We start from the raw sequence: 26,183 nt of genomic DNA on the forward strand, positions 1-26,183 counted from the left end.
CAAAAAATGTCAAAAAATAGGAATGACGTCATAAAAATTGATATGACGTCATAGTGATGTATAATATGTGTGGTAATTCATCTCTGCTAATGCCCTGTTCGATTCTCGCAAACAGAATTCAAAAAGCTTGCCTTGTTTCAGAGATAATTTTTTAGGCGATTTCCATTAGCGGAGATATTTTGACGTCATAACTTTTTTTCTGGGAGGAATTTTCAAAATCGGAGATGGTTCCTGTCTGCACAGAGTATTTTTACATATATATGCCAAGTTTCAGGAAGTTTCGATGAAAACTGTAGGCTGTGAAACAAAAAAGTCCACAAGAAGAACAACAACGTAAGACTTAGAGATCCTCCATGAGGATCTAAAAAATGAAAAGAACGAAAGATGATGGGAGAAATTTGATGTGAGCAGTCCGATTATACTCTGTACGCACGCACGCACGCACGCACGCACGCACGCACGCACACACACACACACACACACACACACCGTTGGCTGGGGGTGGGAGTGTGTTTTGTTCTTTTATGACTGCATATTTGTGTGTGCACTGCCTGTCGTCCAGTCACGAGGTTTTGGAGACCTTTCGGATCCTCAACAATGGCATTGAACTTGAACTTTGAACAGCGGGTCCATTTCTTGCTTGTAGATACGACTATGTGGATGTGTTGGACATCACAGAGGGGGCGACAATCCCACGAGGGCGCTGGTGTGGAAGTCGTGTGCCACCTGGGCGACAGGTATCCAGGTCCAATCGGGTGCTTATTCGGTTCCACTCGGATCAATACCTGGCCGCCAAGCCTGGATTTCGCCTCTATTATTCATCTCTGGCCCCGGTAAGGACTGTGCCGACACTGTTACAAAATTACTAAACAAAAAGGGACACATCCAGGTCATTCATGTGGGGAATGGAACTTCGACTTGAAATGTGGATGATATGAATAATGTAGTCATCTGCTTTTTCTAATGCTGTTTGTTACCCTGACCAATGGGAACACACATTGAAGGTGTCAATGTGCATCGGTGAGGTGTCGTTTGGAGGTGTCGTTGGGAGGTGTTGTTTGGAGGTGTCGTTTGCAGGAGTGGTTTGGAGATGTCGTTTGGAGATGTTATTTGCAGGTGTCGTTTGGAGGTGTTGTTTGCAGGTGTCGTTTGGAGATGTTGTTTGCAGGTGTCGTTTGGAGGTGGAGGGACGTGTCGTTGGGAGTGTGGTTGGGAGTGTCGTTGGGAGTGTCGTGGGGAGGTGTCGTTTGGAGGTGTCGCTTGGAGGAGTCGTTTGGAGGTGTCGTTTGGAGGTGTCGTTTGGAGGTGTCATTGGGAGGAGTTGTTTGGAGGTGTCGTTGACAATTGTCGTTGGATGGTATGGTTTGGATGTGTTGTTTGGAGGTGTCGTTTGGAGGGGAGAGAGGTGTCATTGGGAGATGTCGTTTGGAGGTGTCGCTTGGACGAGTCGTTTGGAGGAGTCATTTGGAGGGGTCGTTGGGAGGGATCGTTGGGAGAGGTCATTTGGAGGTGTCATTGGGAGGTGTCGTTGGGAGGAGTTGTTGGGACGTGTCATTTGGAGGTGTCGTTGACAATTGTCGTTGGATGGTATGGTCTGGAGGTGTCATCTGGGGGTGTCGTCTGGGGGTGTCGTCTGGAGGTGTCTTTTGGAGGTGTCATCGGCAGGTGTCCTCGGGAAGTGTCCTCAGGAAGTGTGGTCTTGAGGTGTCGTTTGGAGGTGTCATGTGGAGGAGTCGTTGGGAGGAGTCGTTTGGAGGTGTCGTTGACAATTATCGTTGGATGGTATTGTTTGGAGGAGTCATTTGGAGGTGTCGTTTGGAGGTGTCGTTTGGACGTATCGTTTGGAGGTGTTGTTTGGATGTGTCATTTGGACGTGTCATTTGGACGTGTCATTTGGAGGTGTCGTTTGAAGGTGTCATTGACAATTGTCGTTGGAAGGTGTGGTTTAGAGGTGTCGTTGGGAGGAGTCATTGGGAGGAGTCGTTTGGAGGTGTCGTTGACAATTGTCTTTGGAAGGTGTGGTTTAGAGGTGTCACTTACAGGTGTTGTCGGGAGGTGTCGTCGGGAGGTGACGTCTGGAGGTGACGTCTGGAGGTGACGTCTGGAGGTGACGTCTGGAGGTGTCGTCGGCAGGTGTCGTCGGCAGGTGTCGTCGGCAGGTGTCGTCGGCAGGTGTCGTTGGGAGGAGTCGTCTGGAGGAGTCGTCTGGAGGAGTCGTCTGGCGGTGTCATCGGGAGGAGTCCTTTGGAGGTGTTGTTGGGAGGAGTCGTTTGGAGGTGTCATTGACAATTGTCGTTGGAAGGTGTGGTTTGGAGGTGTCGTTTGGACGTGTTATTTGGAGGTGTCATTTGGAGGTGTCGTTTGGATGTGTCGTTTGCACTTGTCGTTTGGAGGTATCTTTTGGAGGTGTCGTTTGTAGGTGTCATTGACAATTGTCATCGGAAGGTGTGGTTTAGAGGTGTCGTCTGGAGGTGTCGCCTGGAGGTGTCGCCTGGAGGTGTCGCCTGGAGGTGTCGCCTGGAGGTGTCGCCTGGAGGTGTCGCCTGGAGGTGTCGCCTGGAGGTGTCGCCTGGAGGTGTCGTCGGCTGGTGTTGTCGGGAGGTGTCGTCGGGAGGTGTCGTCGGGAGGTGTCGTCGGGAGGTGTCGTCGGGAGGTGTCGCCGGGAGGTGTCGCCTGGAGGTGTCGCCTGGAGGTGTCTCCTGGAGGTGTCGCCTGGAGGTGTTGCCTGGAGGTGTCGTCTGGAGGTTTCGTCGGCTGGTGTCGTTGGGAGGTGTCGTTGGGAGGAGTCGTTTGGAGGTGTCGTTGACAATTGTCGTTGGATGGTATGGTTTGGATGAGTCGTTTGGAGGTGTCGTTGACAATTGTCGTTGGATGGTATGGTTTGGATGAGTCGTTTGGAGGTGTCGTTGACAATTGTCGTTGGATGGTATGGTTTGGAGGTATCATTGGGAGAGGTACTTTGGAGGAGTCGTTTGGAGGTGTCGTTGACAATTGTCGTTGGATGGTATGGTTTGGAGGAGTCGTTTGGAGGTGTCGTTTGGACGTGTCGTTGGATGGTATGGTTTGGAGGAGTCGTTTGGACGTGTCGTTGGATGGTATGGCTTGGAGGAGTCGTTTGGAGGTGTCATTGACAATTGTCGTTGGATGGTATGGTTTGGAGGTATCGTTGGGAGAGGTACTTTGGAGGAGTCATTTGGAGGTGTTGTTGACAATTGTCGTTGGATGGTATGGTTTGGAGGAGTCGTTTGGAGGTGTCGTTTGGACGTGTCGTTGGATGGTATGGTTTGGAGGAGTCGTTTGGACGTGTCGTTGGATGGTATGGTTTGGAGGTGTCATTTGGACGTGTCGTTTGGACGTGTCATTGGATGGTATGGTTTGGAGGAGTCGTTTGGACGTGTCGTTGGATGGTATGGCTTGGAGGAGTCGTTTGGAGGTGTCATTGACAATTGTCGTTGGATGGTATGGTTTGGAGGTATCGTTGGGAGAGGTACTTTGGAGGTGTCGTTTGGACGTGTCGTTTGGACGTGTCGTTGGATGGTATGGCTTGGAGGAGTCGTTTGGAGGTGTCATTGACAATTGTCGTTGGATGGTATGGTTTGGAGGTATCGTTGGGAGAGGTACTTTGGAGGTGTCGTTTGGACGTGTCGTTTGGACGTGTCGTTGGATGGTATGGTTTGGAGGTATCGTTGGGAGAGGTACTTTGGAGGTGTCGTTTGGAGGTGTCGTTTGGACGTGTCGTTGGATGGTATGGTTTGGATGAGTATTTGGAGGTGTCGTTGACAATTGTCGTTGGATGGTATGGTTTGGAGGTATCGTTGGGAGAGGTCAACATCTGGCTTTGTTTTTAAGTTTTTCCCTTTTTCACACCAATTTCCAAATATTTCTTCATTTCGTTATTATTTTATTTTACCTGTGCGTCATTCTTTGGGTTACATATCAAATAATTTTACAACACTAAATATTTCCTGTATGTTTTTGCTGCGTTTGCAATTAGACGTTTGAGTATGACACAGGGTATCTATCTATTATGTACGCAAGAAGGAGAACCGGGTAGGGTGTGGGATGAGGGTAGGAGTGGAGGGCGGGGGCGGGGAGAGGTATTTATGTGGAATAGGGGTGAGAGTGGAGATGTCAGAATCTCACCATTTTTACAAACGCAATATGAGGATTTCCCTCCCATTCCCCCTCCCATGTCTACGTCAGGTTTGCAGTGAATTGATGCACCATGATGAAAGAAGCATATGTATATGGAGGGGTGCAATGCTGGGGGAAGTCCAATCTGGACGTTTTATTTCACTACATTTTGATTTCAAAAGATTTAACAACCAACTCTCATTTGATATACCGAGTCTCTCATTGACTGAGGGTGCGGCTGCGCTTCTGATGCCAAGCCCTCTGTTGGTTAGGGCGGGAATTTGTAATTGGTTCACGGTGCCGGCGATAGCTTGCCTACTTTTCACGAAGGACACCGTGGGATCTTTAACGTCCACCAACGAATGCTGGCCGTGGGATGCCCGTTTGACGTCCATCTCGGAGATACAGAAATCTTTAATCTTGATATGAGAGAAAAACAGGCTTAATATCCCCCTCCTCACCCTCTCCCCCAAAGGGTGGCATACTTCACCATGCGGCACCGGCTGCTGCCACCAGAGCAGCATCTTTCCAAACGCAATTCTGCCTCCCATAACCAATTGTTTGGACAAGTTGTGACTTATTACCTCTGCCACCGAAGGTGAAGGAGGTTATATCTTCACCCCTTTCTGTCTATTTGTCTGTCTGTTAGTTTGTGTACAGGATATCTCAAAAAGTTGTGGACGGATCCAAATGAAAATTTGTGGACAGGTTCGGTGTGTGACAAGGACGAACTGATTCGATTTTGGTGAAGATCCGGTTCCGGATGCAGATCCGACTACTGGAGTTTTTAAAGTGGTTCTTCACCATTGAGAGAAAGGGCCAAAAACGATACAGTTACTGTATAGCATGATATTTCAAAAATGTATTGGGCCCGAAATGTTCTCATGGATCAGGCATTGCATGACGGAGGTATGCGCTCCACCGAGTGCCCTTCTAGTTTCATATGCAGCCGATCTGTCCCTGCTGGTTGCATCATTTTTGGACGGGGCTGTGCCACTGATGCAGTGCCCCCCCCGCCCCCCCCGTTTTACCCATAAGCTGGTCCTCATTTCGTCAACCTCAGAAGGATGACAGGCTGAGTCAACCCACCTGGTGTTATTTCAACGACACGTCAGGGGCTTGAACTTAAGACCCTTAAGATTTCAAGCCGACCACCTCAACCGTTAAGCGAACACCGGGTTTAAATGCTGATTGATAATATAATCCACCATTGTCACTATAAGACGAAGGCAAAACACCTTGGCTTCAACAGTTGAAATTCTCAGACACTTTTGACACTACAGTTGGAGATAAAAGGGTGGGATTTTAATACTATCGAAAGTAGCTTGCAATGTGAACAAAACCTGCCTTAAGAGTGATCATACTGTCGATGGAGCCAATTATTAGGATTCTATTTAGCCCGAACTTGCTAAGGGATGTCCAATTAGGTGTTTCGGAATGTGTGAGGCAGAGACCAGAGGAAAGATCAGTTCGCTTCCAACTGGATCGATGCCAGCATTCCGCCACAAAATGCTCGGCATAGTTAATGAACTGTTCCTTTATGCACTTGGAGGTAGAACTTTGTTAACAAACAACCTTCAAAAATGGCCAACTTCCCTCCCCCTCCCCTCCGCAACCTTCACGTGCTTGTTCCATAGCTGTTGCCTATTCATTGGTATCTGAACCCTTTAAGCATTGAAACATTGTGAAACGAAACTCCTTGTTCCCCTTTCATGGAGCATGTTTTCCCGGTATGTACCCACAAGGCCAGGCACAGCTGGAGTTATATTTTACACTCTTACCATGCCTTAGCATTCCGGTGTTGTTGTACTGTCCGCGAGAGCATATCCCTGCCTGGCCTGACATTTTTCTGAAAGTGATTTTTTTTTTTTTTTTTTGTCTGAGGATCTGGGGCATGCCTGGGCATGCTGTAAGTGAAGAAAGCTGTTGCATTGCCTTGGCAATCGATTGGTAGAAATGCAACCTTGAACTAGATTTGTTGTTGGGCTTCACATATGCACTGTGTGTATGTGTGTGTGTGTGTGTGTGTGTGTGCATAATATATATATATATATATATATATATATATATATATATATATATATATATATATATATATATATATATATATATATAGATGTAAAGATAAAATAAGGCTTGAAACTTTAAATCACATCGCAGACAGGTTAGTGACCTCTGCTTTATACCTCCTCTCCTCTGGGTTTTCTCTCTTTCTTCTCTCTCTCCCCTCCCCAACAACTGTTCATGTTATTCCAGTCACTCCCTCCTGATTACTCCCAAAATATAGGCTGACGACACACCTCAACTCCTTTCTTCTTCACCTATCACATCTGTGGAATCGCCTTCCGGAGGTTGTGCTGTCCCACTCTTCCCTCCAGGACTTCAAGCAGGCGGTGCACCACCATCTCATGTCATCTCCCATCCTGCCCCGTAATCGTTATTGCTCCCATTAACCCTTCTTAACCCAACCCTCGTACTTGGAGGTTGCAGTGATTCCTTCCATCCTTTCTCCCCTTTTCCTGTCCCTTCATTCCCTTGTTTATTGAGACCGACTGTTGCCCCGCTGCCATCCCGCATGTCAGTTTGTACCCTCGATCTTCTTGCTCTTTCATGAGCCTCGATGTTGTTGAAAAAAAAAAACAATAACAGCTTCGATTTCTGATTGGCCTGTTTTGCGTTGCCATCTGAGTACACCCTTCATGATCCTATGAGGCTTATGGATTGAGTCCCTTATTTTTATGTTGATTTATCCATTCTCTGCATATGTTTTTTGAAATTCAATTGGTAGTTCATTTAGATGTCCTTGTCCTGTACGTGATTTATGTACAGTCTCTTCCCTGAGCCCAGACTTCAATATTTTCACTTTTTTTTGCCTTTTTAGGAATCGCTGCTCCCAATTGGCACCATGTCCAGAGGATCTGCTCGGGTCCCAATGAGGAGCATGCCCATAGGGACTGCGCGTGAGTCTCCGATTGCCACTTGGCCTGAAGCCTCGAGCAAAAGTGGACCCCCCATCCCCATTGGCACCGGTGTAGGTTCCAGCGGATTTGAAGATTGGCCTCAGCAACCTGCTGGAGCAGCCTTTCCACTGGGAACCCTGCCCATTGAGACAGAAGTCAATGACAATAAACAAGGAGCTGATGTTGTTGTGGGTCAAAGTGTTTCCAAAATGGCAACATTCTCGGCCGGGTCTGCCGGACCTTCCATACCCCTGGAGCCAGCCCTGTCTGAGGAATCGGGGGTTGCAAACAAGGACATGGGTGAGGAGTGGGAAACTTCACAGACGTTGGAAGTTCTCTCACAGACGCTCTCAGCATTTGACACGCTGGAGAACCTCGTGCAGTACATTGAGCCGGACAACTGGCAGCACGACTTGCATGTTCTACTCCACAGCGAGATGCATCGAGGACGTAGCTCATTCAGCAATAAGAGAGGTACTGATCTTGGAATCTCCCTTACTATCAATTCATATTCACTGACTTTCTGGAATGATATGATTCCTTTTTTTGTGTGTACACAGTCGAGGCTCGTATGAGAGCAAACACACAAAAATGCACAATAATGGGAGCAGGAGATAAGAGGGGTGGGAAAAGCAAGGAAAACAACAGTGGGGAACAGAGACATGAAGAGATCTGTGGAAGGGAGAGGGATGGGGCAGGGTACAAGATGGATACGACAGGGACTTTCAGGAAGGAAAGCAAGGAATTTGAAGGAGGTGGGTTTGGGGTGGATTAGCAGGGCGTAGAAAAGATCGTGGTTTTGGATGAGGGAAGATAAGAGATGGTCGTGAACAGCTGTTTTGAAGACCTGGAGGGAAGAATGTGATTGGACAGTGTGGGAGTTTGTTCCAACAGCAGCAAAAAAGATGATTGAAAGAGTGAAGGTGAGCAGTGATTCGTGATTTTGGTAGTTTTACCAGAAGGGGATTGCTGGCAGACCTTGACTGCCCTGCGGAAATATAGGGGGGGGGACTACATATCTCAGACAGAGCAGGGGGGAGCCAAAGCTCGAGAGGAGATGGTTGAAGACAAAAAGACCACCGACCTGCTTGCAGTGAGAGTGAGAGACCCAAAGACTCCGCCTCATCGTGGGAGATACCAATGGTCCTAAATGCCTTGGTTTCCACAGCATGAAGCCAAGAAAGGTGAGAGGTGGGAGCACCAGCCCAGAGGGGAGAGCTGTACTCCTTCAGGCTGTGGACGAAAGCTTTATATGTGGTCAGGAGCTCAGGTGTGCCAAGGAAGGACTTTACATGACAGAGGATGCCCAGTCGGCGACTGGCTTTGGAGACGAGGTTGGAAATGTGGCTTTCCCAGGAAAGGTCATGGCAGACAGTGAGACCCAGAAGCTTAAATGAAAGGACTTCTTCAAGATGATTGTTGAGAAAGTAGATGGCGGGGGGGGGGGTACCAGACAGTCCTTTCAGAGAGACATAGTGAGAGTGTGAGATTTGTCAGGCTTGAAAGACATGTTCCACGTGTTGGACCAGTTTGTGATTTTATCCAGATCTGCAGAGAGTGAAGAGGTTGCTGCTTGCCGATCTGCGGGATGACAGATGGTACGGCAGAGGGTGGAGACATCAGCAAAGAGATATAGAGGATTTTCCAGAGAGTCGGAGAGATCATTGATGAAAACCAGAAAAAGAACAGGACCCAGAATGCTGCCTTGATGAACTCCAGCCTGGACAGGAAGAGGGGGATGAGAGAACTCCATTTAGGGACATATGTTGACTGCAACAGGAGAAGAAGTCTGCGAGCCATGAGTGGGGATGTCCTTGGATACCATAGGAAGAGAGTTTGGTGAGCAGGGCAGGGTGCCAGACCGTATCGAAGGCACGCAATTTTTCTAAGGAGATGGCTCTGATTTCATGTCTGGCATTAAGGACCTCTATCCATTGTTGGGAGAGCAGAATCAACATATCCAGGGTAGAGTGACCTGGTCTGAATCCAAAGTGATGATCGGAAATCAACCCATTGGAGAAGAGGAGGGATTTAATGTCTGAAGCAATGATGGATTCCATAACCTTGCTGATGATCCGTCGAAGGCCGATTGGTCTGTAGTTGCAGGGATCTGTTTATGCACCTTTTTATGCAGAGCGCTCATATTTGCTGAGTTCCAAGCATATGGCAGATGACCTTGAACAAATGAGAGGGTGAATAGAATGGAGAGAGCATAAGCAAGCGCAGCAGAGCAGGTTTTTAGGACACGTGGGCTGATGCCGTCTGGACCAGTTGCAGAATCTGATTCGAGGTTTGACAGCAAGCTCTCCACCTTGTCAGGAGAAAAGGACACAGAGTCCAAGAAAAGCAGTGTGCGACTGGGCAAGGTGGTTGCAGAAAGCGATGGGTTTGGGACACAAGATTTAAAAGCAAGACACAAGACTTTTTCTCTTTTCCATGTGGAAGGTGTGGATACTGACATTGAGGTCTTCATGTGACCTTTTTAACTTCAAGAAGACTGACTTAAACACAAAGTTACATCAATGTAATGTTATGGCAAAAGGTTTCATTAGCATAGAGTGACCTTCTCTATCCGTCTATGTAAAAGATGATATTCACGCTGATCACTTGTATTTAGGTGACTGATCGCTGATCACCCTAAGGTGACCAATCAGGCCATTACGTGCTCTGAATATTGGAGAGTAGACTTGACCTATCCATGCACTTAGAAGTTGTCAGGTTCTGTGTAGCTTTTTTCCTTTCCTTCCTTCATTAATTAATTGTAGGCTTCCATTTGCTGTTCCACCAGGTCAGCACCCTCCTTAAGGCTGGGGGTGACGTCCAAGCATTCCAATTTTATCCAAGGAGCTCCCAATCTTGATGTAAGATGCGAAAACTAGCAAGATTAGTCTTGAGATTATACTTCCATCTGAGTTTGCGTATGCTGAAAGGGTGAGAATGATCTTTTAGTTGACCAAAGAAAATGGACTTTGGGATTCTGGAGTCTTCCATTCGAAGGATTTGGTCCACCTATTGGAGTCTGCGATACTCGAGAGTCGTGTAAATGGTGTGCATTTTTTTACGCTGCAGTATCCAGATATTATAGGAAGTTTATCTTTATAGGCAGGGGTTCAAACAATTTTTTGAATTAGGCTCTCCAATGAGTACCAGCAGAAATGGTTTGGTACTCATGAAAAATTTTTTGTCAGCTTTGAAGGTACTCGTCTGATTTCCCAATCGCCACTCCGATTTTTTAATGCGCCTCTCAGCTTTGTATACATCTTACTCCTCCAGAAGCGCTCTCTCACAATGTTAACTCCAGAAGAGATACTTGCAAACCGTTCTTTTTTTTTTTTGTTCCTTCTGGATGCTCCTGAGCCTCCTCTTCTTCCTCTTCGCTGGCACGTTCTCCTTAGATCTACTTTTTCTAAATCTTAAAAGTTACTAGTGCGTGCCCGTACGTGCATTGCCCGTACGTGCGTGGCCGTACGTGCAAAAAAGAAGAACAATTGTGACATCATTGCACCGTGTCCTGTCATTGGTTTGGTAAATAAATGGCCATAACTTGGGAACCACTTGTCTGATTAATATCAAACCTTGAAAAGGCACATACTCAGGTCCCCAGCAATATACCTGGCAAGTTTCAATTAGATCGGACCAGTGGTTGTCAAGAAACAGCAGTCACAGACAGACAGACACACAGAGATTGCTGGAATTATAGATAGATAAACTTACAATATAGCTTATAAATTACATTTTTATAATTTATAAACTTAATTTTGTACATGAAAATTTTGAAATCACTGTAAATCAATTATATATCTGAATTATCACGGAAGAATCTTACCGACACGAGCGAAGAAACCCCCTCTTCTTCCTCTTTGCTCACATGTTATCCTCAGATCTATCGTTTTAAAAAAGAGAAATCTTATAACTTATAATCTTCTAATTTATAAACTTAATTTTGTACACTGAAATTTTGAAATCTCAGCATATCAGAATTATCACGGAAGAATCTTATCTACACGAGATGAGAAAACCTTCCATCAAAAGCCTCTGTTGTGCTGGTACACTTTTGCATCTTTGAGGTATTCATTTGGTGTTGTTTACTGTGCATGAGTACCTGAGTACCACTTGTGTGAACCGCTGTTTATAGGTGATGCCAAGGAGTTTCCTGAGGCAGTGGAGGTGGAAACCATTGAGATGCATTTCTTGTTTTGCATACATTGTCCGGCATATACAGCCAGAGGGCAAAGTACTTGGTACACGAAACACAGATGTCTTTATTGGCAATGCTCGGTGTTTATTCCTCCACACACAATTGGTCAGGCGTCTGAAGGTGGTTTCTGCTTTGCAAATCCTGCTGTCAAACAGATTGTTGTTGATGTAGATCTGTGGTTGTGATGCAGAACGTTGTGACATGATGACTGTCTTCTTAATGCTTATGGCCACAACAAAGTCCTTGCAGGCATCTGAGAATTTGGTGCAGAGTTGTGGGAGATCAGAAGCAGAATGGCTTTCTTGGGTAGCATGATCAGCAAACAAAAGTTCATGGATAGACAGTTGTCTGACCTTGGTTTTGGCTCTGAACAGTGATGAGTTTAAAAGGCCACCATCATTTTGGGATTCAATCAGTACACCAGAGGGGTTGTCACCAAAGGCATGGTGTGAGAACATAGAGAAGACCAGAATGGGACTCGGTAGAGTGCATCCCTCCAGGTACTGAGATGGAGCCAGGTTGAACAGTTTACATTTTGTATCCCATTGATAGGCCAGATTTGCATTCGTACCTGAACCAAAATCTAATCAGCTTGTTCTTGTCACCTGCCAAACTCATCCGCCAAGTTTTGTCATCATGCGTCCTCAACGTTTTGAGATATTGGGCTATATTATACATCGTTTTTGGCCCTATCACTCAATGGTGAAGAATCACTTAAAAAATTCTCATATCCAGATTCAGATCTTCACCAAAATCGAATCAAGTCATCCTTGTTACACACCCAACCTGTCCACCAAGTTTCATCAAAAACTGTCCATAACTTTTTGATAAATCCTGCTCATATCCAAACTCCCACTGAAACCAACAAAACGAGAACGAGAAAGGCATGACGGGCTGCTCAAAAAGCTTCAAGAACCTGCAAAATTAAACACTGAAAAAAGTCTCAGTGAACACATACAGCACTGTTCTGAGTTCAGAAATCCACTTGGTATGTGTAGAGGTATTAATGAATCTCTCGGCCCATCAGCAGTCAAGACGGCTCCACTGAAAGCAAAACATGGCACTCTTCTCAACTTTTGAGGACCAGCTTGAGTGCTGGGCACAGTTCTACCAGGAACGTATTTGCAGAGGATGCTACCACCTGTACCAAAGCTCCATCTCAGTACCGCAACTTTAACTACTCCCTGTACTCGATGATGAACCATGCTTGGAGGATGTCATCTCTGCAACGAAATTTTGACATTTCGGACTGCCGCTATCTCAGACCAGATTACACCTGAAGTCATCAAAGCAGGTGGTACCTCGCTTGCAGTTGACCTCCTGAAAGTACTGACATCCTGTTGGCAAAATGGTGTATACCTCAATATCTTAAAGATGCCAAGATCATCACTCTGTACAAAGGTGATCAATCTGATTGCAACAACTACCCACGAACATCTCTAATTCATGTTGCTGGGAAGGTTCGAGCTTGCAGTCTCCTCCAGCGCCTTGTCATTTGCTGAAGGTCAATGTTGCTTTGGAGCTGGATGCTCCACCATCGATACGGTTTTAGCATTCAGACATCCATGGGAAAAATCCAGGAAACAACAAACATCTCTTCATGTTGCCTTCATTGATCTGCAAAAGGCATTTGATACGGTTAGAAGTGCACTTTTCCAACTTCTTTCTAAGATTGGCTCTCCTCCCACTCTTCTTCAACTCATTCAAGGATTCGATGATGGTGTGGAAGCATCGGTTGAGCTTGGTGGAGAATCTTTAACAAGCTCTCCTGTTGTAGAGATGTTGTTGAGCAAAGGTTGTGCGCTTTCCACAACCGAGTTTGGCATTTTTACCTCCACCACTGAAGGTGTTTGTCTGTGATTCGTTTGTTATGGACACTCCTTTCTGTCTGTTTGTCTAAGTCTTGATCTGGCATTTCGCTTGGCTTCAATTAGTGGTGTAAGCTCTTCTTCATGTGGTGAACCAATCAGGAGACTTGTGCTCTTCCAGACCGAAGACATCTATGGTGGCAGAGAGGAGATGTTTTTCTTTGGCTTGTTCCCAGCAGTGTCCGAATCATCAGAATCTGAGATCTTTGAGGCTGCTGATTGTTCCGGTAAGAGCCGCCGGAAGTGTGACTGATCGTCTGGATCACTCGATCATGCGTGACTTATTAGCCCCCGATGTTGAGGTCTAGGTTTACGAGATATAATGAAGAGTTTTTGTGGTTAAAGCACAGTTCGACTCTGACAAGGGTATGATCTGCGTCACAGTCACCGCTGTGCATTGAGCAGACGTGAAGAACTTTGAAACTTTGAAGCCAGGCAGCAGGAGTTTTGTTCGGAGAGGCTATTTGAGACACTAACCATGTTGGATTTTTCGTGGGAGTGGTGCACTCGTTTCCCATCTCCGTCCCAGTATTCCTAACCCTTTATAGCCTCAAATGGGTGGAGGAAGCCTTGGGTATTTTGGTTTGAGTTAGGAAGTGTTTGGTTTGGGTGGGGAATTAGTCTGTTGGAACAGGCAGTAGAGGAAGGGGTTATTTATTTATTCGTTTGCAGCCTGTCGCTGCTTGGCTGCATCATTTTCTGGGGGCACGGCTGTGCCGCTGATGCAATGCCCCCTGTTACCAGCATGCTGGTACTCATTTTTCCGATCTCTGAACGATGACAGGTTGTCAACCCACCTGGTGTTAATTCAACGACACAACTAGGGCTTGAACTCAAGACCCTAGGATATTAAGCCAACACCAGGCTTAGAGGAAGGGGTGATGGTGAAGTTTGAACTGGGACGGTCGGGATCCAAATATTATTAAAACATTAAATTGCTCCCTTACCGTTTAAACACTCGTGTTTGTTTTGCTGTTTTCACAACACTACGGTGTTTATTCGAGACATAAGGAAATTTAGGCAGTGAGTAGTTAACCAATTAAAATATAGAATGGATCATGGATCAAAATTGGATCAAAAATCTCTTGTTTAGAGAAGTAAGAAAAGGAAATTTAAACGTTTTCACTCTGAAGAGTTATTGTACTAAAATATGTAACTTGGTGCCTGTCTGTGTGTCCACGATACATTTGGTCGTTACTTGTCCAATCTCAATCAAACTTCACAGGACTAAGGTTCACATGATGGAGGTTGCAGCGACTTAATTACCCCCTCCTCCCCCCCCCTTAACTTATAAGCCATTTACTGATTTCTCAACTGCCTGGATTATCAGCTGGGCACCGTTTCTCATCGAGGTTTCAATCCTTTCAGCCCAGAACCTTTCCAAACGGCGGATCCACAACCCCAGTCGCCAAAAGTTTATATGTATAAATATTATTGAGAAACCTGATATATACAAATATACGCAGGGTACACAACTAATATTTTTTCAACGGCCCCAATTATTACCAACTTGTGGATTTGGCCAGAGAACGTTTGGTCCAAGTCTTTCACGAACCGGTTGAACAGGCCTGGCGTTTGACTGATGGTGATTTGGATAGGACTTTTTAATCCGTTTGATGTGCTGGCGATAACTCGCCCACTGTTGGTGAAAGGCACGGTGGGATCTTTAACCTTCCCCAACTTGAGTTTGCAGACAAATCCTCCAGCTTAACGCCTCTTCGATGGACAGTACACATGCGTTGATGAGTCACCCTGTCTGTCAAACACCAGGATGGCAGTTTAGAGCTGGGTCGGGATTCAAACCCAGGCTGGACAACTTAGAGACGAGTGTGCGAACATCCAGTAGTCCAGATGATATATACATGTCCAGAGTTAGTATTTTTATCACTGGTTTATACAAATCACATTTGATAAACAGACCATTTTCAGGACACGTTTCAGTAGTACAGATGATATATACATGTCCAGAGTTAGTATTTTTATCACTGGTTTATACAAATCACATTTGATAAACAACATTTTTAGGACACGTTTCAGTCGTACAGATGATATGTACATGTGTAGAGTTTGTATTTTTTTCACTGGTTTATACAAATCACATTTGATAAACAGACCATTTTCAGTACACGTTTCAGTAGTACAGATGATATATACATGTCTGGAGTGAGTATTTTTATCACTGGTTTATATAAATCACATTTGATAAACAGAACATTTTCAGGACACATTTCAGTAGTACAGATGATATATACATGTCTGGAGTTAGTATTTTTATCACTGGTTTATATAAATCACATTTGATAAACAGAACATTTTCAGGACACGTTTCAGTATTACAGATGATATATACATGTCTAGAGTAAGTATTTTTATCACTGGTTTATACAAATCACATTTGATAAACAGACCATTTTCAGGACACGTTTCAGTCGTAGAGATGATATATACATGTCCAGAGTTAGTATTTTTTATCACTGGTTTATACAAATCACATTTGATAAACAGAATATTTTCAGGACACATTTCAGTAGTACAGATGATATATGCATGTCTGGAGTTAGTATTTTTTTTTCACTGGTTTATATAAATCACATTTGATAAACAGACCATTTTCAGGACACGTTTCAGTCGTACAGATGATATATACATGTCTGGAGTTAGTATTTTTTATCACTGGTTTATATAAATCACATTTGATAAACAGAACATTTTCAGGACACATTTCAGTAGCACAGATGATATATACATGTCTGGAGTTAGTATTTTTTTTCACTGGTTTATATAAATCACATTTGATAAACAGACCATTTTCAGGACACGTTTCAATAGTACAGATGATATATACATGTCCAGAGTTAGTATTTTTTTCATTAGTTTATACAAATCACATTTGATAAACAGAACATTTTCAGGACACGTTTCAGTCGTACAGATGATATATACATGTCTGGAGTGAGTATTTTTTATCACTGGTTTATATAAATCACATTTGATAAACAGAACATTTTCAGGACACATTTCAGTAGCACAGATGATATATACATGTCTGGAGTTAGTATTTTTTTTCACTGGTTTATATAAATCACATTTGATAAACAGACCATTTTCAGGACACGTTTCAATAGTACAGATGATATATACATGTCCAGAGTTAGTATTTTTTTCATTAGTTTATACAAATCACATTTGATAAACAGAACATTTTCAGGACACGTTTCAGTCGTACAGATGATATATACATGTCTGGAGTGAGTATTTTTTATCACTGGTTTATATAAATCACATTTGATAAACAGAACATTTTCAGGACACGTTTCAGTCGTACAGATGATATATACATGTCTAGAGTTAGTATTTTTATCACTGGTTTATATAAATCACATTTGATAAACAGAACATTTTCAGGACACATTTCAGTAGCACAGATGATATATACATGTCTGGAGTTAGTATTTTTTTTCACTGGTTTATATAAATCACATTTGATAAACAGACCATTTTCAGGACACGTTTCAATAGTACAGATGATATATACATGTCCAGAGTTAGTATTTTTTTCATTAGTTTATACAAATCACATTTGATAAACAGAACATTTTCAGGACACGTTTCAGTCGTACAGATGATATATACATGTCTGGAGTGAGTATTTTTTATCACTGGTTTATATAAATCACATTTGATAAACAGAACATTTTCAGGACACGTTTCAGTAGTGCAGATGCTATATACATGTCCAGAGATAGTATTTTTTTTTCATTAGTTTATCCAAATCACATTTGATAAACAGACCATTTTCAGGACACGTTTCAGTCGTACAGATGATATATACATGTGTAGAGTTAGTATTTTTATCACTGGTTTATATAAATCACATTTGATAAACAGAACATTTTCAGGACACGTTTCAGTAGTACAGATGATATATACATGTCCAGAGATAGTATTTTTTTCATTAGTTTATACAAATCACATTTGATAAACAGAACATTTTCAGGACACGTTTCAGTAGTACAGATGATATATACATGTCCAGAGATAGTATTTTTTTCATTAGTTTATCCAAATCACATTTGATAAACAGACCATTTTCAGGACACGTTTCAGTCGTACAGATGATATATACATGTGTAGAGTTAGTATTTTTTATCACTGGTTTATATAAATCACATTTGATAAACAGAACATTTTCAGGACACATTTCAGTAGTGCAGATGATATATACATGTCCAGAGTTAGTATTTTTTTCATTAGTTTATACAAATCACATTTGATAAACAGAACATTTTCAGGACACGTTTCAGTAGTACAGATGATATATACATGTCCAGAGTTAGTATTTTTTTCACTGGTTTATACAAATGACATTTGATAAACAGAACATTTTCAGGACACGTTTCAGTAGTACAGATGATATATACATGTCCAGAGATAGTATTTTTTTCACTGGTTTATACAAATCACATTTGATAAACAGAACATTTTCAGGACACGTTTTTTTTTAGATCGAAGGTAATGGTTTTCCTGGAATGGTGGAAATGTTTTGTTCACTCCATGCGTTCTCACACCCTTGTTCCCGAGGAGCCTGGTGTGGACTTCTCAGACGAGCGTGTTAACCTTACTGTTGGTTTCCTGCGGTTACGTTGTTGGGAAATGGAACGTTTTGTTGGCAAATCCGAACTGGCTAAACTGAGGTTCTTTGTTCTTAATACCAAGAACCCACAACTGGTGCATTTTCAGCTTTCAGTGTTTATTTGTTAAAAGCTTAATACTTCATTTCCTTTCTGCCATATTTGTCTTCCTTTTGCCTCTTGGCAAGTCTGTATTTTTTTTTTAACCTTTTGCTCTCATGCAGGCTAAAGAGTAAGCTCATTGACGTGCACCTTCAGGTCGGGGCTGTTCGAGCAACTCTGAATATAAGCGGTGATCGCATAGTTTGTGACCTGACCTACAATTATATACACAAGGAACTTGGATGCAGGAGAAGGCCATTTGGCCTGTCATGCCTGTGCTTTATAAACACATTAATTTAATTTAATCTGTCATCAGTGTATTTACTTTGTTTGAGTGGTCGGTGCAGGAGGGAGGATTTGGAAAGAGAACAGTTGGACGAGGAATAGGGACATCACCACCAGCGTGTTATTTTTGTTATTACCCTTGCTCGAGGAGAGGGTATTGTGTCCATTTGTCTGTCTCTGTTTGTTTGTCTGTTTGTCCGCACAGACCATGAGTGTTTTTCTCCGCAACTGCTTGTCGGATTAAGATGAAATTTGCACCAGAGAAGTGATTACTCATGTAGAATCTTTTTAATGGTAATTATGACGTAGTAGGTCACGTGGTGTGGCAGCCATGTTGGAAAAAAGGAAAAACTTTGGGCCACTGTATCTTCGAAACTGCACCAAGGAAAAAATTGAAACTTGGCACATGGCAAGTTCTACACATGGGGAATGTGTTATGTTTTTTTTTATCATGATATCATAGGTGCCTTTGTTATGACGTCATAATTGTGGACATATAACAACACTTCTGATCAGTATGAAATTTTTTGAGTCACCTCGGGATAAATTGGTCCACAGAAAAAATAATTGATGACGTCATTGGTTACGTGATTTGGCAACCATATTGTTTTTTTGGTTTTTTTTAATCTTCTTCTCTGAAACTGCTGAACAGATCAAGACAAAACTTTACATGTATGTCCGCCTTTCCATTAGGAACAAAACATTCACTCATATGACATCATAGGTCACATGGTTTGGCAGCCATATTCGATTTACCCTAAAACCAATAAAAATTCTTCTTCTCCAGAACGGCTGGACAGATTGAGGGGAAACTTCACAAAAATGTTCCAGAACCCTTGGGGATACTGGAGTGTTCATGAATAATTTATATGTCACATGGTCTGGCAGCCATATTTGATTGAGTGAAAATCTTTTTAAAATTCTTTCTCTTGAACCGCTTCATCGATCGATGTGAAACTTCACAATGATGATCTAGTCGTGATGCGCAATAAAGGTTTTAAATTTCAACCTGATCGGATGCATGCTTTGGCAGCCAGAATTATGTAATTTTTTGATTGGCTTCTTTTTGTTTTTTATTTTTTAAACAAGGCTCACTTGGCAGTGCCTGGATGGGTTTGAGGGTAGAGGAGTAGCAGCTGAAATGTGAATCCTATCCAGGTTCCTCCTGGTGACTTCATCTTTGGTTTTTGTTTATTCAGGTTCTTTCTGATGACTCCAATGTAGTACTGTATCTACAGTATTTGGTCTTCCATTTGATTTGAATTGAATTTATTTTAATCCCATTCTAAATTCAATTGAATAATAATAAAAGTCATGGGTCAGGGTCAGGTGTCCGATCAAAGCGGAGTTGCATCAAAGCGGGACGTCTTTGTACCCGGTCATCACTGCCAACAGTTATCAAGTGGCAGTTCTAGTTATGTTTCTTATTAATAATGTAACACCAGTACACAAACACCACACAAAGCATGTCCTGGCGAGGGTCTGCAATCTTTGATTGCTCTTTTTCTTGTTTAATTTTTTTTTTTGAGGGATCGTGTTGGAACATGGTTATGTTTGTAGGGTGAGGAATGAACAAGCATGGACCATTCACCTTTTGTCTAAACCCTCACAAAGATATCACAATCACTACACATAGCTGTACAATCACCGATCCAATCCCTGTAATTGCTTACCTACCAGTCCTGCCAATGTCCATGTACTTTTATATCCTCAAACTTTAACTTCAGGTCGATTAAGAAAAGAAAACTTACTTTCCTGCAAACAGTTTATTTAACCACACATGCATCGCCCAGGCTTTTCATTTTCAGATTATCGCATTAAATGACGTCACAATTGTCACTCAATATTTATCTTTCTTTATTTCTTTTAAAAGTCAAGATTTCGTTATAAAACAAATTATTACCCGACTTCCCCTCCCTCTTCCCTCCCTCCTCCTCTCTCTCCCTCCTTCACCCTCGCCCTATCTTCTCATTGCACTGTATTTAAACATTAAAATGTAAATTAGTAACAGCTTATCAAGTAGATTATTTATTTAAAAACGTCAAAAACCCTGATACCCCCATTCCCCACCTTCCTCTCTCCTCCCTCCTCCTCCCCATCCCTTCCCCTCCTTCCTCCTCATTCCTTCTCCTTCCCCATCCCTTCCCCATCCCTTCCCCATCCCTTCCCCATCCCTTCCCCTCCTTCCTCCTCCCTCTCTCCCCATTGTACCGCATTTAAACATTAAAACGTAGATGAATACCCCCAGTCTCCACCCCCTCACCCCAAGGGGGCTTGAAGCTTCACTCTCCTTTAAATAAAAATTAGCTGCCTATGATGTCATCACAGCAACCAGTTTCAAATTCTCAGTAACTGAGGCCATGTCTCGTTCACAGTTCACACACCTGTTTTACTTGCACGGATTGAAACAGAATGATTGAAATATATTTGGTAGCAACGACTTTCCGAGGAAGTGAACGAATCAACACCTCATTTGCAAACGTTTAACAACGAGGTACCAGATGGGGGTACCATCGTCTGTAGGTACCAACGTTTCAACAACTACCATAGTGGTACGTTCACTCAACATCAATCGTCATCAACTTCCAACATTAAAAGTGGAAATAACACCAGGGGTGTGTTGAGTCACCAAGTTTCTTGGAGATCACTCACCAAATCGCTTAAGCACTCAAGCGAGCACTCCATTTTGTACCGTTATTAAGGAATGACTGGCTTGACAAGCACTAGCTAGCTGCTTCGTAACTGAACACACCTATGCTCATGCCTTCATGCGTTCACCTCTTGAATCGCCTGATTATGACATCATTTCTGTTATTTATTTATTGTTGCGAGCGTGCATTTATCAGGGATGTTCTTGTTGCTTTTCCTGCTTTGTTTTCTGTTTTATCCTCAGTTTGTGATAACAAGAACCCAAGCTCTTCCCCCTGGAGTCACCGTAGTTGTAGGCCTATCCAACCCGTTAAATCATTCCCTGCAAAGTCTGGGAGTTTTTTTTTTTGCTTTCATTCCCATGTAAATATTGTGTTTCATCATGTGACCCACTCTGCTCTTCTATTTACCCTTGAACGACACCTCTTACAGAACATCGCATGTATTGCACAGGTGGCCTGACCCTGGTGGTCGTATCATATTTATAAAATAGGGCACAAACATTATCAACAGATACACTACCTGGCCAAAAATATGTGGACACCTACTCGTCAAACAACTCATTCCAAAATTATGGGTATTAATATGCAGTTGGTCCCCCCCCCCCTTTGCTGCTATTGCAGCCTCCACTCTTCTGGGAAGGCTTTCCACTCGATGTTGGAACATTGCTGTGGGGATTTGCTTCCAATCAGCCACAAGAGCATTGCTGAGGTTGGGCACTGATGTTGGGCGATGAGGTCTAGCTCACAGTCGGCGTTCCAATTCATCCCAAAGGTGTTCGATGGGGTTGAGGTCAGGGTTCTGTGCAGGCCAGTCAAGTTCTTCCACACCGATCTCGCCAAACCATTTCTGTATGGACCTCGGTTTGTGCGTGGTGGCATTGTCATGGTGAAACAGGAAAAGGCCTTCCCCAAACTGTTGCCACCAAGTTGGAAGCACAGAATCTTCTAGAATGTCATTGTATGCTGTAGCGTTAAGATTTCCCTTCACTGGAATTAAGGGACCGAACCCAAACCATGAAAAACAGCCCCAGACCATTATTCCTCCTCCACCAAACCTTACAGTTGGCACAATGCATTCGGGCAGGTGGTGTTCTGGCATCCACCATACCCAGATTTGTCTGTCAGACTGCCAGATGGTGAAGTGTGATTCATCACTCCAGAGAATGCATTTCCACTGCTCCAGAGTCCAATGGTGGTGAGCTTTACACCACTCCAGCCGACACTTGGCATTGCGCATGATGATCAGAGGCTTGTGTGCGGCTGCTCGGCCATGGAAACCCATTTCATGAAGCTCTCCACAAACTGCTTGTGCTGACGTTGCTTCCAAAGGCAGTTTGGAACTCAGTAATGAGTGTTGCAACTGATGACAGATGATTTTTGCGCACTACGTACTTCAGCACTTGGTAGTCCCGTTCTGTGAGCTTGTGTGCCCTCTATTTCGCGGCTGAGCTGTTGTTGCTCCAAAACGTTTCCACTTCACAATAACAGCACTTAGAGTTGACCGGGGCAGCTCTAGCAGGGCAGAAATTTGACAAACTGTCCTGTTGGAAAGGTGGAATCTTATGACGGTGCCACAATGAAAGTCACTGAGCTCTGCAGTTCGGCCCATTCTACTGCCAATGTTTGTCTATGGAGATTGCATGGCTGTGTGCTGGATTTTATCCACCTGTCAGCAATTGGGGTGGCTGAAATACCCGAATCCACGAATTAGAAGGGGTGTCTGTATACTTTTGGCTAAGTAGTGTATCCACAAATCCTACTCGACATTGTTTTTGGTAACGTGGAAGGGACTTGGTCTGGAAAAGCTGTAATTACCCTCGCCCCAAAGGAGACTTGTAATGCACCTGTCTGTCTGTCTGTCTGTCTGTCTGTCTGTGTGTTTCTCTGCATCCTCTTGGCTGATCGATCTGAAACTTTAAACATAGGAATGACTGACTTCTCTCCATGGAGAATATGTAATTGATAACTCTGACGTCATAGGTCACATGGTATGGCAGCCATATTGGATTAAAGGAAAAAAAATGGACATCTCTGAAACCGCTCAACGAAAAAAAAATGAAACTTGGTATTTGTCATAAACTCCCCATGGGGTATATAGGGTGATAACGATGACATAATTGGTGAAGTGGTATTCCAGCTTTCATTGGTTGAATCAAAATCCTTATCAAAAAAATCTGAAACTTTATATCTGATCTACGACCCGATGGGAGTGAAGAATTAAATTTATGACATCATCGATCACGTCGTGTGGCTGCTATATTGGATTGAAAAGAAAAAACGTAAAAAAAAATTTTTTTTCCAGAACTGCTTAACAGATCGATGGGAAACTTTATACATATGATCACCGAGCCTTGGGGAATATAGTTTAAATGTTTTTATATTCTTCTGCATTTGTGCAATTTAGCCTAAATGTGCACAAAAGTCGTTAAATATCCTAATAATAAATCAATAAAGCTACAGATTATGGTAACGTACGTGACAGAATCGGGTGCATGGATGATACGGATAATAGCAGTAGGCCATAATAGTAGTGTGTTCAGTTGACGATGGTATTTTGGGTCAGAAAGAGCACAATGAGGCGAGACTATGCACTCTACCGAGTGCCGTTCTAGTGAAATGATTGTGATAACGTGCTGTGTGTGGTTGTGCTCTAGTCTAATTGAATGAATTCACAATTGAATGATGGTACTTCAAATTTGACCTTGATCTTATTCGTAACTTTTGAAGATAATGTCAGTTCGGATGTTGGGAACTAATACCCATAATCGGGTGCTTCTCACTTAAATGCACGTGCTGAAAATAAATATGGCGGAAATTGAGGTGACCGATGATGGAATGGCGAATACTGTACTAATTATGGATTCTTTTCTCGACTAAAACATCAACCTGTTGAAATGTACAGATGATTGGCTGCACAGTGTGGTAATGATCCACATCAAAGGGGCGAGGGTGTCGAAGAGTTTATGTTCATAATATCAGTTCAGAAGCATACATGGCAAGTTGAAGGTGACAAAAAACGGGTTGGTAGGAATCGAAAGTGGGGTTGTTTTTTTTTTTTTAACCCCTTGCATGCTGCGGTCGCAGATTTGCGACGAGATAAAAATAATTGAAACTAGTTTTTATTATTATTATTATTATTATTATTATTATTTGTAAATTTTGGTTATTCGTCGAACTTGAAACCCAAGTTGTGTTTTTTTTTTTTGCAAATACCACTTGAAATTCACAGCCCTATGAAAAAAATAATGAAGCAACAGGGAACAATGCGGCTGTAAACAATGCGGCACGCAAAGGATTAACCAAACGTGGTAAAAACACAATTCGATATGTTCACTAATCAGTAATGACAAGGAGGTTCCAAGTAAGACAACATACATACATGCATACATAACATTTCTCAAACAAAGAATATTTCTGTTATCTCACTCAACAGACACTAAACAATGCGAATGATTGCAAGGCACAAGTCCATTTATTCCACAGCACGTAACATTCATACATCTCCGACTCCATTAAGATGGCATCTCCCTCACATTCCACCTGCCCCTCTCCCTCGCATCATCATCTTCTTCACAATCTCTCAACATCTGGCAATTCAACAACAACAACAACATCATAATATAATGGGAGTAAGCCTGGAACTTCTAACACACTTTTCTCTGAACACATTCTGTTCATACTTCCGAAATCTTCACATTATGTGTTCCATGTATTTACGCAGGTGATAGCGGATTCAAAAAATCGAATATAGATATAATTTTCAAAGAGGAAATCTATGGCGTCACAATCAGCAGCGTTAGGCGGAAAACCGACAGCTGGGTCCCAGACGACGTGCTTTACTTAACTAAGTCCACGAGTTCAGGACGTTTGTTCAACTCAGCATTTATGACTTTTATCCTGCCATGTTGTTAATCTGTTGATGGAGGTAATATAGAAACGATAAATATGTCAAATCATTCGTGTTTCTCATCCGGCACTGTGTGTCAAGGCCAACAATCTAAAGCGACCGGTCTCAAACACTACCATGGGCACCCAGACACGCCACCAATATGAATTGAGCTGTTGAATGCGGCACAAAACATCCAAAGAAACTACCGTAACCGAGTATTGTGATCCGTCCTGTCCCCCATACCCATCGCAGACGGGTATCTGCTAGTATTTGGAAAGAATATAACACCTAAGAATGAACACAATTTCTCAAAGTTTTAGTGACTTTTTTTTCCAGTTGTCACCTGTGACGTGTGACGTGTGACGTCACATTTACTGCAAATAGCGTCCCCACAATAAAGAGCAATGTTGCCTGGTTTATAGAGACGAAGTGATGATAAATGGTGATGAATGCGATATGATGATCTTAATAAATCTTGAGAATAATACTTTGAGAAATGTTTGTTCATTCACAAGCATCAAACCGCATCTTTGTATCCCATTTCATTCATGTTTTTAATTACGATTTGAATTTGGAACGGTAATTTGTGGACACGCTGTATATGAATTAAAACAATCCTAATTGAATCGTACCATTCAAAATACCCGAAAGTACCGATAAATATCACAGTAAGAAGTCGAAAAGCGAATTTGAAAACAAATAGGCCAACTGATTGATTTGGGTGAGGCCAAATGGTAGACGAGAGGAAGTGACGATGTGTACAGATGACGATTGAAGGAATTGGTTGGTTGGGCGAAGCTAAGACATCACCCAACCAATAGAGTCAGACTAGAGCGACACCTTGATAATCAGATAGACATCGCTACAAATCTGTCACTTAGGATTCAATTAGGATTCATACTCTCATCAAAATGATTCTGCATAGAATAACAGTGAAGATGGAAACAAAATAATGTCTGAAATACATTTTCTACCGGTCATATTATAAATACTACCAGAGACAAACACCACCTGGACACGTCCGGAGATAAACACCACCTGGATATATCCAGATGCAAACACCGCCCGGACGTGTCTGGAGCCAAGGTGTACAGAGACAAACACCGCTTGGACACATCCAAAGACAAACTCCCATCCAGATATAAACACTGCCTGGATATGTCTGGAGACAAACACCGATTCAGACATAAACACCACCCAGACACGTTCGGAGACAAACACTGCCCGGACGCATCTGGAGCCAAGCTGTCCGGAGACGAACACCACTCAGACATGTCTGGAGATAAACTCCCGTCCAGACATAAACACTACCCAGACACGTCCGGAGACAAACTCCCATCCGGATACGTCCGGAGATTATACCATCCGGACACGTCTGGAGACAAACTCTGCCCAGACATAACCACCGTCCAGATATAACGATCGTCCGGATAGAGAGAGAGAGAGAGAGAGAGAGAGAGAGAGA

The 26,183-nt window shown here is 43.0% G+C and overlaps 1 protein-coding gene across 1 annotated transcript in view; it reads left to right on the top strand.

Annotated features, from left to right (window-relative positions):
• Nucleotides 1-26,183, top strand: part of LOC147014649 (platelet-derived growth factor C-like) — a 52,626-nt gene that overhangs the window by 8,809 nt on the left and 17,634 nt on the right. The window contains exons 3-4 of the mRNA XM_085852787.1: nucleotides 647-833; nucleotides 7,016-7,568. Coding sequence (XP_085708913.1) covers nucleotides 647-833; nucleotides 7,016-7,568 — 740 coding nt within the window. The remainder of the gene's footprint in view (nucleotides 1-646; nucleotides 834-7,015; nucleotides 7,569-26,183) is intronic.

Source organism: Eptatretus burgeri, chromosome 13, assembly GCF_056783735.1.
Source record: "Eptatretus burgeri isolate ZD-2024b chromosome 13, Ebu_testis_v1, whole genome shotgun sequence".
In the NCBI taxonomy this organism is placed as follows: domain Eukaryota; kingdom Metazoa; phylum Chordata; class Myxini; order Myxiniformes; family Myxinidae; genus Eptatretus; species Eptatretus burgeri.